This window comes from Petaurus breviceps, unplaced genomic scaffold (assembly GCF_028583685.1).
Source record: "Petaurus breviceps papuanus isolate PSGF00001 unplaced genomic scaffold, PetGlider_PUasm1.0 174, whole genome shotgun sequence".
Classification (NCBI taxonomy): Eukaryota; Metazoa; Chordata; class Mammalia; order Diprotodontia; family Petauridae; genus Petaurus; species Petaurus breviceps.
The window spans coordinates 19,066,439-19,083,635 of NW_027185761.1; the positions used below are offsets into that span (position 1 = coordinate 19,066,439).

Sequence of the window (17,197 nt, forward strand, 5' to 3'; positions counted from 1 at the left end):
AGACACTTAGTAGTTGTGTGACCCTGGGCAAGTTACTTAACCCTGTTTGCCTCAGTTTTCCCATCTATAAAAATGAGCCAGAGAAAGAAATGGCAAACCACTTCACTATCTTTGCCAAGAAAACCCCAAATGGGGTCATGAAAAGTCAGACACAACTGAAATGACTGAACCAAAAAAAAAAAAATAACTTCCCCAAAGAGCAACTTGGAACATGCTGACATTCATGTGAATACATTTTGTTTCATTCTTATATTTCTATTCCCATTGCTTAGCCCAATGCCTGGCACACAGTAGGTACTTAATAAATGCTTATTTACTGATTGGTTAGTATGATTTTTTAAAAATTAGTCTTGTTATAGTCAGTATTTGGGGTTTTCTATTATTCATGCATACTTTTCCAGTTAACACCTCAATTTATCTCCCACTCAAATGACTTATGTAGCCACTGAGCTGTATCTAACAAAATCTCACTGACAGATGTGGGCACTATTAACGTAATATTTGCCCTCCTGCCCAAAGAGTAAGATCATGAGAACTTTTGAAAAACATCATTTAACTGCGGGGTTTTTTTAATGTGTTCTCACAATTTGATCCTTTTGACTAGGTAAAGAATGTGGCTCATTTAACCTTTATCTCACAGGGCCTATGAACAGACATTTTTTAGATATTTTTAATGAAAAATATATAGTATCTCATGTTCTAGATCCTTCCTGGATACCTCCATGCATCCAAACCCTGCCCAATATCTTAAGATCCAACTCAAATCCTTTCTCTTCCTGACTATCATGGAGCGTCTTCTCTGAGCACCTTCATCATCCCTCTTACCTGCACAGAAAGCAGATCCATCATAAATGTTGGATGTTTCTCTGAAAGGACTGTCTGTCCCACTGACATCATGATGATCTCGGCTGAGGACCACAGGGGCCTAGATAGTCAGTAAACAGTCAGCAAAGCCTTCCGATAGGTATAAAATTAATGTCTATGGACAGCAGTTTTCAAAAGGAAAAATATAAACTGCTGATAACTGCATAGAATACTCTAAATAAATAATGATTATTATTATAATAGAAAATGAAAGCAATTCTGAGATTTTACTTCCCTCCCAATATGGTAAAAAATTAAAATAATGTAATTTAGAGATGTTGTGGAAAGACAGGCACACTGGTACATTATTGATGGAACTGTGAATTGATCCAACTATTTTGAAAACAATTTGGAATTATGCAAGAAAATATACCTTTTGATCTAGTGATCTCACTGCTGGACATAGAGCCTGAGGGCTTCAAAGACAAAAAAGAAGGAGTATTCCAAAATATTCATAGCAGCATTTTTTTGTGATAGCAAAAAACTGGAGACAAAGCAGATGCCCATCATTTGGGAGTGATTGAATAAATTGCAGCATATAAATGGAATGGAGTGTTATTGTTCCATAAGAAATGACAAATAGGAGTAACAGAACAATATAGAAAGATTTACATGAATTGATACAGAGTGAAGAAAGATAAACCAAGAGAATGATATCAACAATGTTTGCAATAAAGTAAATGAAAACAATATAAAAAAGCAGTTGAACTCAAATTAAATACAATGATCAATCTTGGTCTTCTTAAAGAAGAGGTAATGAAAGAAATTCCCTTCTCTTAGTGGAGAGGTGAAAAGATGCTATATACAAGCTCAAAAGTAGTTGATAAGATGATCAGTTTGGCTGAATTCTTTTTTCTTTGTTACAAGAAGGGTTCTTTTGGGATAAAGGATATGAGGAAACAGAGAAGGAAACATTTTTATTAAGCACTTACTATGTGACAGACATTGTGCTAAGAATACTGTGATGTTTAAAAAGAAAAAGCAATACATATATATATATTTAAATCATTAAAGTTGGCCAAGAATGGAGGGCTGGCTAATGGACTGGTATAGTACCCTCCCTGGAAAGGGTAACTATATATACTGAGCTAGTTGAATGATTTGTTGGTTTGGTTTAGAAATTTTTCATAGTTCTTCAAAACATATATTGTGATTTTCTATGATAAGCTTTAATATTGTGAATGCTGTACCTTGATTTTCTGTGAATGCTTTGCTTTGCTTTGTTATGGAATAAATAGAGTGTTCACTATACTGTGTACTCAGAACCTTAAAAGCTGTTCACAGTAGCATTCTTCTGGAAAGCTGCTCATGCATGGCATTACACTTGCTTTACCTAACTGCTTTCTAATAATAGAGAACTCCTATTGTTGGAAAGCTCTGAATATCAAAAAAGCATTTTCTGATGTTGAACTACAATCTGTATCACTTTAACTCATTGGTCCTCGTTCAGCCTTTAACACAAAACAGTTCTACATCTTTCATCTTCCACATGGTAGTCCTGATGAATGAAGAAAGCAATAATGTCACCAAGCTTTCCTTCATGAGGAATAATCAAATAATGATTTGATTTCTCTTGGTTAGATCAGTGGTTTCTTGGAAAAGGTCAGGACCTCAGAATTCCCCTGATTCCCTACTGTCACCCTTTCATGGTGTACTCCACCTCACCTTGACCTTTCCTTGAGCAATGCTTTGATTAATAGCCACAGCAATGGCCACACGACCCTTCTGATCAGAGTACAGAATCCGTGCCTGGGAGCCTACCACCTAAAAGATAAGAAGCACAAGTCAGTGAGGATGTGTGGCCAGTCCCTTCTGGTGGGGTGGAAGGAAATGGCACAGACAACTGAAATCAACTGATAATCCCTAAATTTTGCCAAGTTAAGAGCTTTTCTCCAGGGAGGTCAAAGCACCTTTGTGGATACAATTCCATTCCCATTTATAACATCCCAAAGGGGACAGAAGGGGGTAGTGATGGTGGAGATGAGCAGAAGTGTTATTTCTCCTTATTTCATAAATAGGAAAATTGTGGAATGGACATTATCTGGGACACCCATTCAACACCTACTGGACATTGTCTTATAATGTTAATTATCTTTCTATGTGCTTAGATTGTATGAGAGGCAGAGTGACATAGTGGCTATAGAGAACCAAGATGACCTGTGTTCAAGTCCCACCAATGATACAAAATGACTGTGTAACCTTGGGCCAATCATTTAGCCTCTCACGATTCTAGACAACTCTCTAAGATGACAAATTGCTGACCTGCATTGGAGGAAAGAGTTTGCTTATCTAGAAGTTCCGTGTATCAGTGAAATCACTCATCCAATCACTATCCCAATCCCTATATAAAGATCTGTTCCTAATTCAGAAAAAAAAAATGGAGGAGGCTTGGCGGCGGGGGCACAATTGTACCACTACATTATCTAGTGCTAAGAAGCAGGCTTGAATCTGGCATCTAGTATAATTAGGATAGCATCCTACATGGATTTTCTTTTCCTACAATGGTAGATCCATTTGAAATTCAGTCATAAAATCTCAGAGGTGGAAGGGACTTCAGTCCATCTTGCCCCAGTCATACCTGATCAATAATCCCCCCTATAGCATTATCCAACAAATGCTCATCCAGCCATCTCTTGAAGATCTCTAGAGACAGGGAGCTCACTGCCTTCCCAGACTGCCTATTCTGCTTTTAGATGGCCCTCATTGGTGGAAAGGGTTTTTTTTTTCCCTACCCTTATATCAAGCCTAATTCTACTTCTCCATAATCTCTACACTTTGCTTCTTACCCTTGCTCCTGCAACCCAATAAAGCAAGTCAAATCCCACTTCTGTAGAACACCCTTTCTATTATTTCAAGACAGCTGTTATGCCATCTCTAAATATCTTCCCCCCAGTCCTTGCTTCCTTTAATCCAGGAGTCATGTTTGTTTGAATGCATATGTTAAGCATTTATAGCAATGTAACTCACTCAATCCTCACAGCATAACTAGCCCCAAAGAATATGCCAGTATTCTGGTAGGTAGATGCTATTATTATCTCCATTTCATAGATAAGGAAAGAGAAGTAGGCAGAAATTAAGTGACTTGCTCAGGGTCACAGAACTGGTAAGTGACTGAGGCTGGATTTGAACTCAGGTCTTCCTGACTCTAGACCCAAGGCTCTAGGACCCATGCCATGTAGATGCCTGTTAAGGGTTCTTAACTTTTTTGCGTCACAGACCCCTTTGACAATTTGGTGAATCCTATAAATCTATTCCCACAATAATTTAAAATGCAAAAATAAATAATAAAATAAAAAATAAAAATTCAATTGTATTAAAATCTTTATCAAAATATTAAAAAAATTAACAAATTCAGAGCCCCAGATCAAGGAGTCTTCTGATTAAATCTGTTTATGCCTTCATCACACCTCCTCTTTCTACCTACTACCCTGTCCTTTCTGCCCTAGTCCTTCTGTGGGACAGCTCTCCCCACTTCCCCCAATGGCCAGAATCTTCTCTCCCAGGCTGGAAATGTCTAGTTCTCTCACTGATTGCAGAGGACTTCAGGGGTGGGAAACCAATCAGACCCAGATGAGTAGAGCCCTTAATTCTCTACAAAATATCTAAATGGCCTTACTCCTTGACCTTTGAGGAGTCTACCCTTGAACTTCCCTGAAGCATGGACTCTGGAATCCCAGAGAGAACTCAGTGCGACCATGTGCCAAGTCTTGGGAGCAGCCTCTCTAAAGACATTGGCTTATATTTGCAGACTCTATTCTTCCTTTAAAAAAAAAGTTCGACCAGGTTTAGCCCTTCTCTAGTCTTGTGGTACTTCTCTTACCCTATATGTCCCTTCAAGAAACTTAGCCATCATGCATACAAGTTTTTTCAGTACTCTGGGAGTTGACTTAAACTTACCAAGGGCAGCTAGGTTCTCTTTTACTATCCTCTTACTTATTTTGGGTCGCACCTGTCTTTTAACAATTTTTATTAAGTCCTTTTCATTTGGAAGATTATTCTATTTGGAATAGAAAACAAGCAAAGAGGATTTTAGTGTTTCTTCCTTCTCTCTGTCATTCTTTGTCATTTTCTTAGCCACCCCAAGTAGCTGTTCTATTCAGCTCTAAATTGATGGTCCAATGATCTTTTTTTGTGATTTTTTTCCTTTATGTGACCTTTCTTTGCTTTTTTCCCTTTTCCTCCCCCCTTGAAACAACAAAATCTCTTCGATGTCCTGAGCATTCACTGTAAACCTCAGGTCATTTTAAGAAAACCATGTTACATTTTTATACTCGTTCTTCACTACCTGCCCTTGCTTTCAGCTTTGAGCTATGTCTTTGGAGTGGAAAGCTGATGGATGGATTCCCTATGCATCTGCATTGGTTTCCTTATGCTTTTTCCCCATCTCTTCCTCACTGAAATTGCCTTGGTTTGAGTCTATGAGATTGTATCTTATAGTTTTCTATCCCTCTTGGACTGACTTCCTCTGTACAATTTTTGGCCATGGGATCCTACCTGTTTCTTCTCTGAACCTTTCATGTTATACTTTGCTAACACCTAAGGAACATGTCCAACTCTATTTGGCTGTTTCTTTCCTCTTCTATAATGAATCCTTACATGGAATCGTTCAGTATTCCCCTTGGTTCCCATTGCTTCATCAACAACTAGCTCCTCCTTGTTCATTAGAATCAAGTCCACATTTTCATTTCCCGTTATCACTTACTACACCTTTTTAGGATGAAATCATCGGAGCAAGCTAATAATTTATTAGCTGCTCTGCTTCTGCTCAAGAAACTTCCAGCAGATGTCTCCCATCTCTACCATATCATCTCTCCATGCCAGACTTTTGATTTGTTTTCTGAGTATCTCATATGTTTTATCCTATCCAAGTGGTCATTAAGTGATGCCCATGGTGATAGCACTCCCATTTCTCTCCTTTTCCATAGTAACCCAAATATTAAATGCTTTGCTTCCCTAACCTGATTCCTGGGTTTCATCACAGGAATATATCTTCTTAATGTATAAAGTGGCATCATTCTTCTGCCCCTTTCATATGAATGTGCTGTGACCCTGGGCAAGTCACTTAACCCAGTTTGCCTCAGTTTCCTCATCTGTAAAATTAGTTGGAGAAGGAGACGTCAAAGCATTGCAGTATCTTTACCAAGAAAACACCAAATAGCATCACAAAGAGTTGGGCATGACCAAAAAATGACTGAACATCACCAAAAACAAAAATGCCCTTCCAGGACCATATTCCAGACACACCCATTGCATCAAGTCTCAGTGATGCTGGTGAGGAGCATTAGTTTCTTTCATTGGAGTTTCTACTCCATCTCATTTATTACTTACACTTTACATATTTATCTATAATGATTTGAAATCGTGAGTTTCGTTGCTGACTTCTTTATTTCATTTTTACCCAAGTATCCTGAACATCTTTATTGCATTATTCTTCTGCTAGAATAACTGCTGCTATCTATAGAATCTAAGTAGATAGAAGCAGGATTTTTTTCTCTCCCCTTCTCGTTTCAGTTTAAAGTCCTTTTGGACAGATTTGAAGTACTCCAGGCAAAAAATATTTTTAACCAGCCTTCGTTAGGTGTCCTTATCTCTGGCCAACAGCCCATTATTTTTAAATTTTATTTTAAGGCATGGTCTAGAAAACCAGATTCTATTTTCAGCACCATCTTCTTAACCAACGGCTCACCTCTCAGATTTGCCTTTCTCTTCCAAATCTCCCACTCTCTGTCTGCAGCAGTGATGGAAACATCACCTGTGCCCTTTACATCTTCGGTTTCTTATTTAGAATTAAATAATGCTTTCTGAATCAGATTGCCCTCTATGCCTCCCTAAGAGCCTATTTCAAAGATAGTGGGGTGAAACAGGGTAGAAGGATGGTTGATTAGAAATACATTGCACTGGGAACAGCCTCCAGTTGGGACCCAGGCTAGGAAGTAGTGGATTCATTCCAATCTCTACGAGAGGTCGTTGAGGCTGGATGATCACTTGGTAGAGATGTCATAAAGTACCTTCTCAGTAAGATACAGGCTGGACTGGTTGGCTTTGACATCCCTTCCCACTAGCCTTCTGGGATTCTGTGACTATAGTGTAATGACCACATCTGCAGCCCTTAAATCACCAGCATTTTTGTCTATAATCCACTTACTAGCTTGTGTTTCCCAGCTTCCTGGATCCAGCGGATATTATCTGCATACTGTTGCTTCACAGAGTCTTTCACTACAAAAAAAAAAGAGGAAAAATTAACATTATGAAGAATATGGGGCCTATTTTGTCCTTATTTATGTCTGTGAGGCAGTTCGGAGGCTCAGTGGATAAACTGTTGGCTTTGGAATAAGGAAGATCTGAGTACAATTCCTGCCTCAGACATTTACTAGCTGTGTGACCCTGGACAAGTCACTTGCACTCTGCCATCTGTAAAATGGGACTAATAATAGCATCTACCAGGGTTGTTGTGAAGGTTAGATGAAATACTGTATGCAAATTCCTTTTCAAACCTTAGAAAAAGTTCTATGTATGTGCTGAGACAGCTAAATGGTGCAGTGGAGAGAACACCAGGACTGGAGTGTGAAAAACTCCTTCCTAAGTTCAAATCTGGCCTCAGACACTAACTGTGTGACCCTGGGCAAGTCACTTAACTCTGTTTGCCTCCGTTTCCTCATTTTTAAAATAAGCTGGAGAAGGAAATGGCAAAAACCATTCCAGTAGCTTTGCCACAAAACCAAAATGGAGCCATGAAGACTTGAAAATGACTGAACAACAGCAATACAAATGCCAGCTATTGTTTTTTTAGATTCCGTAGCTCCAAATGCTATAAGAAACTGCTTCTTCTTGCATCTCCACATCTTTGTTGTTCCTTCTTCTCCATTTCATTTTCTCATAAGGAATGTCCTAGACCCAGAACCTGCCCATTCTTCTCGATCCCTAACCCAAGCCCTACGAAAGCTACTTGTGGTATTTATATCTCTTCTTTGCTTTCAAGATCTTTATTGTAAGGAGCAAAGAGATGAAATTTGTAAAGCACTTAGTGGTGCTCAATGAATGCTTTTTCCCTCTTCCCCTACCCCACTTTCCAGAGGAGAGTCACTACAAGAACGATGGACAGAATCAAAAAACATTAGGGCAGAAAGAGACCTAAGAACTCATTTGTTCCAACTCACAAGATTCTAAGGGGAAACATGGTGGGCAGAGAGGTGAGGGATAGATATGCTATGTCTCCCCACTTTGCACAGAGACCTGCTATGCAGACCACTCACTCAGTCTCTTTCCTCATGTGCAAAATGAGGGGATTGTGTTTGATGATCTTTCTTTCCCACATCTAACATGTTTATGTTCAAGGGCCACTCCCAGCTCTCACATTCTATGTTCTTGGGTCCTTTCCAGCTTTGATATTTTAGACTCTAAGATATAGAATCCTGATCACCCCAACTGCTGGTATGATCCTTATACGTTAGTGTATATGTATACATCATCTCCCTCTATATGCTCCTTCAGAACCAAGACTGATTCATTTTTGTCTTTGTATCATCGGTGCCTAGCATAGGGAGAGGCACATAGTAGGTATCTAATAAATGCTTGGGGATTGGTTAATCATTAAGGTCCATCTCAGTCCTGGCATTCTATGCTCTAAGCTACCCTCCTATTTGTAACATTTTATTTTCTTGAGGCCCCTCTTGGGTCTGAGGTTCTTTCTTCTTGGACCCATTCCATTTATAACATCCTATTTTCTAAGGTTCCTTCTAGCTCTGAAATTCTTTGGGTCCATTATTCTGTCTTATAATACAAGAGACAGAATCCAGATGACCTTCAATAACAGTAGCTTTACCTCCACGTTTGATAGCCTCCTCCAGAACAGATGTAGCCAGCAGGTCTGTGGTCACTAGGTCCTGGGGGTCCCCGGATGTACAAACCCAGCGGAAAGGTCCAAAACCCAGAGAAAATATGTCCCTGGGAAATGCAAAATGCTTCACTTGGGAGGCATACTTCACGTTCCTGACTAATTTGTCCTGACCTCTGGCAATGCTTTCCTTTCATTAGCCAAAGCACAAAGAATCCAAAGCATCCCCAACAAATTAATCTGAGTAGAAAGGGCTCTGAGTGGTTATTTGAAAATTCTCAAAAATGTTTGCACCCAGAAAAATAGCAAAAACAAAGTCAAACCCACATAAAGACAATGGACCACAACACAGCCCAGTAGCTGTCTGTGCAGTCTGGGGGAAGGCTCACAAGGCAGCATTTTGAAATGGGGTGGGGGTGGTGGTGCAGATAAAGACTGAATTTAGACTGAGAACTCCTGGTTTTGAGTCTCCACTCTGTGGCTATGAGAAATTTCCTTCCTCTCTCTAGATTTCAGTGTTCTCCTCCATAAAACAAGAGGGTTAAAGTTTCTCCTAGCTCTGAATCTTATGGTCCAATGGTTCTAAGCCCAAGAGTATCTGAGGCAGGAAAATAAAAAATCTGTCTAAGGGATGTGCTACTACAGACAGTGCCTAATAGAGGAAAAAGCAGCTGGGATTGGAAATAAGGAGAACTGACTCCTTGGCCCACCATGGTGTGACCTTGGGCAAATCATAAATTCTCAAACCTCTAGTTCCTTTCTCTAAAAAATGAGAATATTAGTATTTTGCTGGCCTGAGGATGAATTGAGAGATTGTATATATACTTTGAAAGCCATAAAATGGTATAGAAATGCAAGGGCTTATAATCTGCATTCTCATCATCATTATAATTTCCACCAATGTCAGTCAAGTATGGGTTTGCTTCATCTACCTTGGGGAGGGTGTGGGAAGGGAAATGGAAAGATAGTTTACCCCTAAAACAAAGAGGGTAAGAATCAGAATTGTTAATGGGATGACCATATGTGTGTATGTACATATACACATGTATATATATACATGTATAATGTATATATTGTATATATATGTATGTGCTATATATACATACAAACCTATGTGCATTCTAAATAATTCAATTTTTTTTTCTTGCTCTCACTTCTCTGTCTGACTGAAGTCCCCTTTCTTTTTACATCTTTTATTTAATGGTGGACTAATTCTCTAAAGTTCTGGTTCTGCCATTAACAAACTGTGTGAGTTCAGAAAAGCTCATCTAATCTCCCCGAACCTGTTTCTTTCTCTGTTAAAGGAAGGGGTCAGTATAGATTATCACTTGATTCCTTTCAACTCAAAATTCTTCCATCATAACATCTTTCTTATATGTCCCTTCTTGATTTCCACTGTCATCACCCAAATTTAGCCCCAATAAGGCCTTGTCCCATGAGTATGTATTGAAAAAGTCTTCAGATAGGTCTATCCAGTCTCTCTTTTCTGTATTTTGCTGGTAGATTAATCTTTTTGAAATGTCTTTTACTTACTTTGCTTAAAAATCTCCAATAACTCCTCACTCTTCAAAGGATAAAGTCTGAATTCCTTATCCTGACTTATCTTCCTCTCTAGATTTATCAACTACTAATCCCCAGATGAACTTTAGCCAAGCTAGTCTTTTCACTGATTCCTAAACATTCTGTGGCCAAGTGGGTGCTTAGGGAATAGTAACTAGTTGCCTCCCCAAGTCAGGTGGCTGCCCTAAAGAGCAGATCCCTTCTAGGCATTATTGGAAATGGATGTAGGCTGCTTCTGCCCATTCTCTCTTACCCCATTATGTGCTGGACGTAGGATGGATAGCGGAATTCTGTTTTATTGCCTCCCTTTTTTATCACATCAGCACCTGCAGGCAGATCACAACACATTGCACAGAATGGTCAAGCCAAGAACAAGAAGAATGGGACAAATACCCCAGTGGAAAAAAAAAAATTCTCCCTCTGAAGCTTTAGTCTCTTTTTATACAACAGTGAAGTGCCTACAGCTCCAATTCTTTTCCCCCTTCCTAAATGGCAACCAGAAACAAGACAGTAAACATTTATCAAGCACTTACTGTAGTTAGGCACTGAGCTATTCTCTGAGAATAAAAATAAAAACAGAAAGACAAAGCCTACCCTCAAGGAGTCTTATATTCTAATGGAAAAAAGACAACATATAGATAATCCAGAAAGTGGCAGAAAAGTGGAGAGGAGTGGAGAGAGTAGAGGATGGGCATAGAACGCCTACTCTTTAACTTTCTGCTGCCCCTTCTTAGTCACATGTCTCAGAGCTCCTGACTCTTGGTCCAGAGCCCTTCCCACCACACCATATTTCCATTGCATAGAACTGTAGCTACAAGGAAGTCTTTGTTGCTGTTGTTTTGAAAAAAAAATGGAATGAATGAAAAAGCATTTATTAAGCACTTGTGGGTAGAGTACTGGAGAAACAAATAGAAGAGAGAAAAAAAAGAGAGAAAGACAGAGAGAGAGAGTCAGAGAGAGAGAGAGAGAGAGAGAGAGAGAGAGAGAGAGAGAGAGAGAAATCTTATAAAAATCTACTTTTCTTTTTACAACTAATTTGTCCCTCTTCTTCCTTCCTGTGTTTGAAATTTTTCCTTTCCTGCATCAAGAAAAAGATAGATGGCTAATGTTTTACATATTTTATATTATATGTATTATGCCAATATATTTTTGTATAATGATAATCATATTTCTTACCTTCTCAAGGAGTGAGTGAGTGGTTCAGAAAGGGAGAGAATTTGGAACTGAAAAAATAAAATTTAAGAGAGGAAAAAAAGAAAAAGATCTACTTTTGGGGATAATGTGGAATTGAAGAATAAGGGTAAAAGCTTGCTAACTATGAGGGAGGGTTATATCTGTATCTTCTGGACATCAAGTGATCAGTTTTTCAAAATAGAATGATTTGGGTTTCCTCCTAAACCTAAGAACATTCATGATTTATACAGTAATAGCAATATTGTAAAGATAATCACTTTTCAAAGACTTAGCAACTCTGATCAACACAATGACCAAGCATGACTCCAAAAGATTCATGATGAAACATGCTGTCCACCCCCAAAGAGAAAACTGATAAACTCATAGTATAGACTGAAGCATATTTTCTTCTCTTCTTGCCTTTTCTTGTAACATGGCTAACGTGGAAATTTGTCTTGCATGACCATACATATTTGTAATGGGTTCTATTTTTCTTGCTTTCTCAATGGGTAATGATGAAAGAGGGTAGAGGGAGAATTTGGAATAGAAAATACAATAAAATTGAAATTTTAAAAATTAATTAAAAAAAAAAGAATTGTCAGCCAGGGTCATTCTTTTAGTTTCTCTTGACTCCTCAGGGAGTTCTAAGTGGTGATTTAGAAAGTGTCATAGTTAAACTTCCTGATGTCAACCTCAGAGATTAGGAAAATCTCCAACCCCTCAAAATTCCCTGAATAACTCATAGCCAATGTATCACATTTGAACTTTTCAGACTACTTTTGAACCCAATTAAGTATTCTATTGCTAACAAAAAGTGCTGCCTCTTTTGTGGGTCCACCTTGTAAAGTCTTGGGGCACACTCACCGGCTCTCTGAGCTTCCAAGAGGAAAGCATTGCCATAGTCCCAAAAAAAGAAGCTTTTCTCTGAAAGTCTGTTGATTGCTGCTACATGCCTCTTCAGACTGAAACACATAAGCAAAGGAGATTATTGATCCATAGGACCTTAGTTATAGAATCTCAGAGTTGGAAGGGACTTTGATCAACAGACAGCAAAAAAACTCAAATATATTGTCCTTACTATGTGCCAAGACACTGGGCTAAGAGTTGAGCTAAAATAATCCTTGCCCTCAAGTTTGGAGTTTACAATCTAATGCACAGCAGAATGAGAGGCCAGGGAGAAATGCACACAAATAATTATGAGAAAAAGAAGAATGTGTGATGTGGAAAGGAAAGAATCCAGGCACAGTGATATGAGATATTTATGTCATCTTTTTCTCTTTTTTGAACTCAGTTGAAGAATGTATGAAGTTACAGGATTACAGATTCTAGAGCAGAAATCTCATTGTTCTTTAATCATTTTCAGTCATGTCTCCTTTTTTGTGACCCCTTTTGGGATAATCTGAGTCTATCCAATACAACCTAACTTTGGAAAGAAAGCACCCTAGGGCTTGAGAGGAGATGACTGCAGAGGTCATTCTGGTCTTACCTCTGTTAGCATAGTTATCAGAAAAGCTGCCGATACCATTCGTGGCAAAGAAAATAGCATTCAGCAGTTAAGTAAGCCCTGTGAGTGCTACATGGCTAGGAAAAGCAGCAACCCTCAGAATGGCTAAAATGCAAATGTATTACCTTTGCAGCTTTATGCAGGGATGGCAGTAGCTGGGGTATTTAAGAAAGAAGAAGGATGATTACAAGCTGCCAGTATAGGCTAAGAAATAGAATGGTGGATCAGTGAAATAGGTTAGGTACATAAGACATAGTAGTCAATGACTATAGTAATCTACTATTTGATAAATCCAAAGACTCCAGCTTCTGGGATAAAAGCTCACTATTTAACAAAAACTGCTGGGAAAACTGGAAAATAGTATGGCAGAAACTAGGCATAGACCAATACATACCAAAATAAAGTCAAAATGGGCACATGATTTAGATACAAAGACTGATAATATAGACAAACCAGGAGAGCAAGGAAAAGTTTACCTGTCAGATCTATGGAGAAGGGAATAATTTATGACCAAACAAGAGATAGATAACATTATGAAATGCAAAATGGATGATTTTGATTACATTAAATTGAAAAGGTTTTGCACAAACAAGGCCAATGCAACCAAGATTAGAAGGGAAGCAGAAAGTTGAGAAACAATTTTTTAAAACCAGTGTCTCTGATAAAGGCTTAATTTCCAAAATACATAGAGAACTGAGTCAAATTTATAAGAATACAAGTCATTCCCAAATTGATAAATGGTCAAAGAATATGAACAGGCAGTTTTCAGAGGAAGAACTTAAAACTATACTGATATGAAAAAAAATACTCTAAATCATTGTTGATTAGAGAAATGCAAATCAAAACAACTCTAAGGTACCACATCACACCTATCAAATTGGCTAACATAACAAAACAGGAAAATGATAAATGTTGGAGAAGATATGGGAAAGTTGGAACACTAATGTATTGTTGGTGGAATTGTGAACTGATCCAACTATTCTGGAGAGCAATTTGGAACTATGCTCAAAGGGCTATAAAAACCCGTTGATCCAGCAATACCACTTCTAGGTCTGTAACCCAAAGAGATCATAAAAACGAGAAAAGGATCTACATGTGCAAAAAATATTTATAGCAGCTCTTTTTGTGGTGGCAAAGATTTTGAAATTGAGGGGATAAATCAGTTGGGGAATGATTGAACGAGTTGTGGCATATGAATGTGATGGAATACTATTGAGCTATAAGAAATGATGAACAGGTAGACTTCAGAAAAACCTGTAAAGACTTATATGAACAGACGTTCACTGAAATGAGCAGAACCAAAACATTGCACACAGTAACAGCCACATTGTATGATTACTGACTTTGATAGGTTTAGCTCTTCTCAGCAATGCAAGGATCTAAGACAACTCTAAAAGACTCATGATGGAAAATGCTGTCCATATCCAGAGAAAGAACTTCGGAGTCTGAATGCTGATGGAAGCATACTATTTGCTCTTCTTTTCTTTTGTTGTTTTTGTTTTGTTTCTTCTTTCTTGTGGTTCTTCCCATTAGTTCTAATTCTTCTTTACATTATGACCAATGTAAAAATATGTTTAATATGAATGTATAAGTAGAGTCTATATCAGATTGCATGCCATCTTGGGAAGAGGAAGGGCAGGGAAGGAGAGAAAATTTAAAACTCAAAATATTATGGAAATGAATATTGAAAACTAAAAATAAACTAATTAATTCTTAAAAATTTAAAAAAATAACAAGCTGCCAGTATAAAATGAGTCTGATCAACCTTAATGCCTTTAGGCAATTTTGATTATTCTCAGAATAAGAATCTATCCCAGGTGATCTTTTGAGGAATGGGAAGGGTAAAACTGTATTATCAGTAGCTTTAGTTTCCCAAGGACTAATTTCCCTGGCGTTGGTATGTCTAGCAGGTAGGGAACTGGGGAAGTATGTGTCTGTACAAGTCCCCTGGGCATTTGTCCAATGTGGCGATACTTGCTACTGTGATTGAACTCCCAAGGTCAAAGCTCTGCAGCCTCTCCCTTAAAGGGTCCCATGATTTCTAGCACAATTCACCCAGGAATATAGGGATGGGCTCAGAAGGTGCTGTCAAATATACAGCTGTCACTGACCTGTGGTATAGCATCATTATTAATGTTCGTTGGTGTATGCTCTGCCTTAAGACCTTCTGCAGCTTGGAGTATAGAGAACTGAGAGAGATTTTTCCCAGGTTCACACAGTACATGGGAACACAAACACAGACACAAAGGAAAGGCTACGCAGGCAACCAGACTCCCCAGGGCCATGCCAGCTGCCAGCTGCTACTCCTGACAATGTGGATGGTACTAGCATCCATAAGAGGGACAGTTTAGGAACACTGGCTCAGGTGCCACTTTTATAGACTGAACTAATGACAACCTCAAAGGTAGAAGAGGCTAATACTCTAGCCAAGGTCATTGGCAACACCTGTTTTCCTGTCCTACTGATCAATTGTCCTGTCTTCCTGTCCCAATGATCTATTGCCTTGACTTTCTTATTATACTGAAACCCAGTGACAGGGCATAAGCTTGGTAAAAAAAAAAAAAAAGGTTAAATCAGTGATGCTATTACTAATAAAGCAAATGTCTTAGATTCCTCCCAGTCCCTCCCACCACCCCAAGTTTCCATCTTTCTGTCTTTCTGTCTCTCTCCTACACACACACACACACACACACCATATACCTGCTTCTGATAGTTGCTAAAGGATTTGGCCGAAGTGGGAATGCTGGAGGCTAAGTGATATGACCTGTAGGGGGCTACCACTCCCCTTACCCTAATTCTACCTCAATTTTTTTTAAGGAGAGATTTATTATGTTACTTTTCCCAGGTATATTTACATATTAAAAAAAAACTTTAATGGTGTCATTTCAAGCAGTTTACCAAAGTGAAAGGATTAATTTCAGGTAGCATGAGAAGAAATATTTTGAGAGAAGACAAAGCCTTCCCAGACCTCTTTAAATGGCCTCACTTCATATTGACTATGAATGTCTTTAAGGTTGCATTTGGCCCTATAACACACCAGAAGATTTTGGGAAAAGTTACCATATATCCAAAGGTTCTATAGCTGGAGTTCCCTTTACCTTTCTTTCACCAGGTCCCGAAACTTGGCTGGGTCGGTGGCCATAAGCTGATTAGCTTCCTGAAAGCTGAGCTGCACAGGATAATATCCACCATTGAAAGGGTTGTGGCAGGAGGTCTGGTCAGATCCCAGGTCTACTAACAGTTCCCCAGTTGTGTCCAGCTCATAGACAAGCCTCTCCCTGCCCCAAGAAAAGATGAGGGATAAAATTAAGTGCAGTGCAAAGTGACAAGAGAAAACTTGATGACTTTTAGAATATGCAGATGCATATTGAAGTGAGCGGAGAATATTGTAAGCAGTAACAGCAACATTGTATCATGATCAACTATGAATGACTTTGCTATTCTCAGCAATGCAAAGATTCAAGACAATTCTGAAGGACTCATGATGAAAAACTATTCACTTCTAGAGAAAGAACTGATGGAGTCTGAATGCTGATCGAAATATACTTTTAAAATTTTTGTTATTTTTCTTGGGTTTTTGTTTGTGTTTTCCTCTACGATATGACTAATATGGAAATATGTTTTTCAGCATTGCACATGTATAACCTATCCCAAATTGTTTGCCTTCTCAATGAGGAAGGAAGAGAAGAGAGGGAGAGAATTTGGAACTCAAAATTTTAAAAACAAATGTTTAAAATTGTTTTCACAAATAATTGGAAAAAATAAAATATATTTTTAAAATGTCACTTAAAAATTTTTTGGACTCACAACCAGGATTTGGGACCTAAATTATTTGTCTAATATTTTGCCTGAAATTTCCGATTCCCTCTTTAGCTATACAAATAAAGCTATGAGACAAGTGAGACTGTAATCATTGTCCCTATGTTACTAATGAACATATTGAGACTCAGAAAGGAAAAAATGATTTAGTCATGATATATAGTTGGCAAAATTAGATCATGTCCCTTTTTTTATCTTATCACAGAATTTCGCCTTTACTCCAGAGGACACCATTTGGACCAACCCAGTGTAGTAGGGTCCCAAAACGTTCAACCTAAACTTACCAAAGATCAACCACATTCCCATGATAACCCAGGCTAAGGATAATTTTCTTCTTTCTTGCTTCCCTGAAATAGATCCATAATGGTACTAGATATAACATTTCAAACATCTCAATTACTCTTACTTACATTGACCCCCACTGTCCCACCCATACCAATATT

At 38.4% G+C, this 17,197-nt stretch overlaps 2 protein-coding genes across 2 annotated transcripts in view; one reads left to right on the forward strand and one right to left on the reverse strand.

The window, feature by feature from the left end:
• Positions 1-17,197, forward strand: part of TMEM43 (transmembrane protein 43) — a 350,998-nt gene that overhangs the window by 209,062 nt on the left and 124,739 nt on the right. The window lies entirely within an intron of this gene.
• The window catches only part of UROC1 (urocanate hydratase 1), a 50,330-nt gene that overhangs the window by 15,668 nt on the left and 17,465 nt on the right, over positions 1-17,197 (reverse strand). Inside the window, exons 10-17 of the mRNA XM_069083850.1 lie at positions 17,039-17,101; positions 16,034-16,213; positions 12,296-12,393; positions 10,512-10,584; positions 8,687-8,808; positions 7,010-7,080; positions 2,530-2,628; positions 826-925 (exon numbers count right to left, since the gene is read on the reverse strand). Coding sequence (XP_068939951.1) covers positions 826-925; positions 2,530-2,628; positions 7,010-7,080; positions 8,687-8,808; positions 10,512-10,584; positions 12,296-12,393; positions 16,034-16,213; positions 17,039-17,101 — 806 coding nt within the window. The remainder of the gene's footprint in view (positions 1-825; positions 926-2,529; positions 2,629-7,009; positions 7,081-8,686; positions 8,809-10,511; positions 10,585-12,295; positions 12,394-16,033; positions 16,214-17,038; positions 17,102-17,197) is intronic.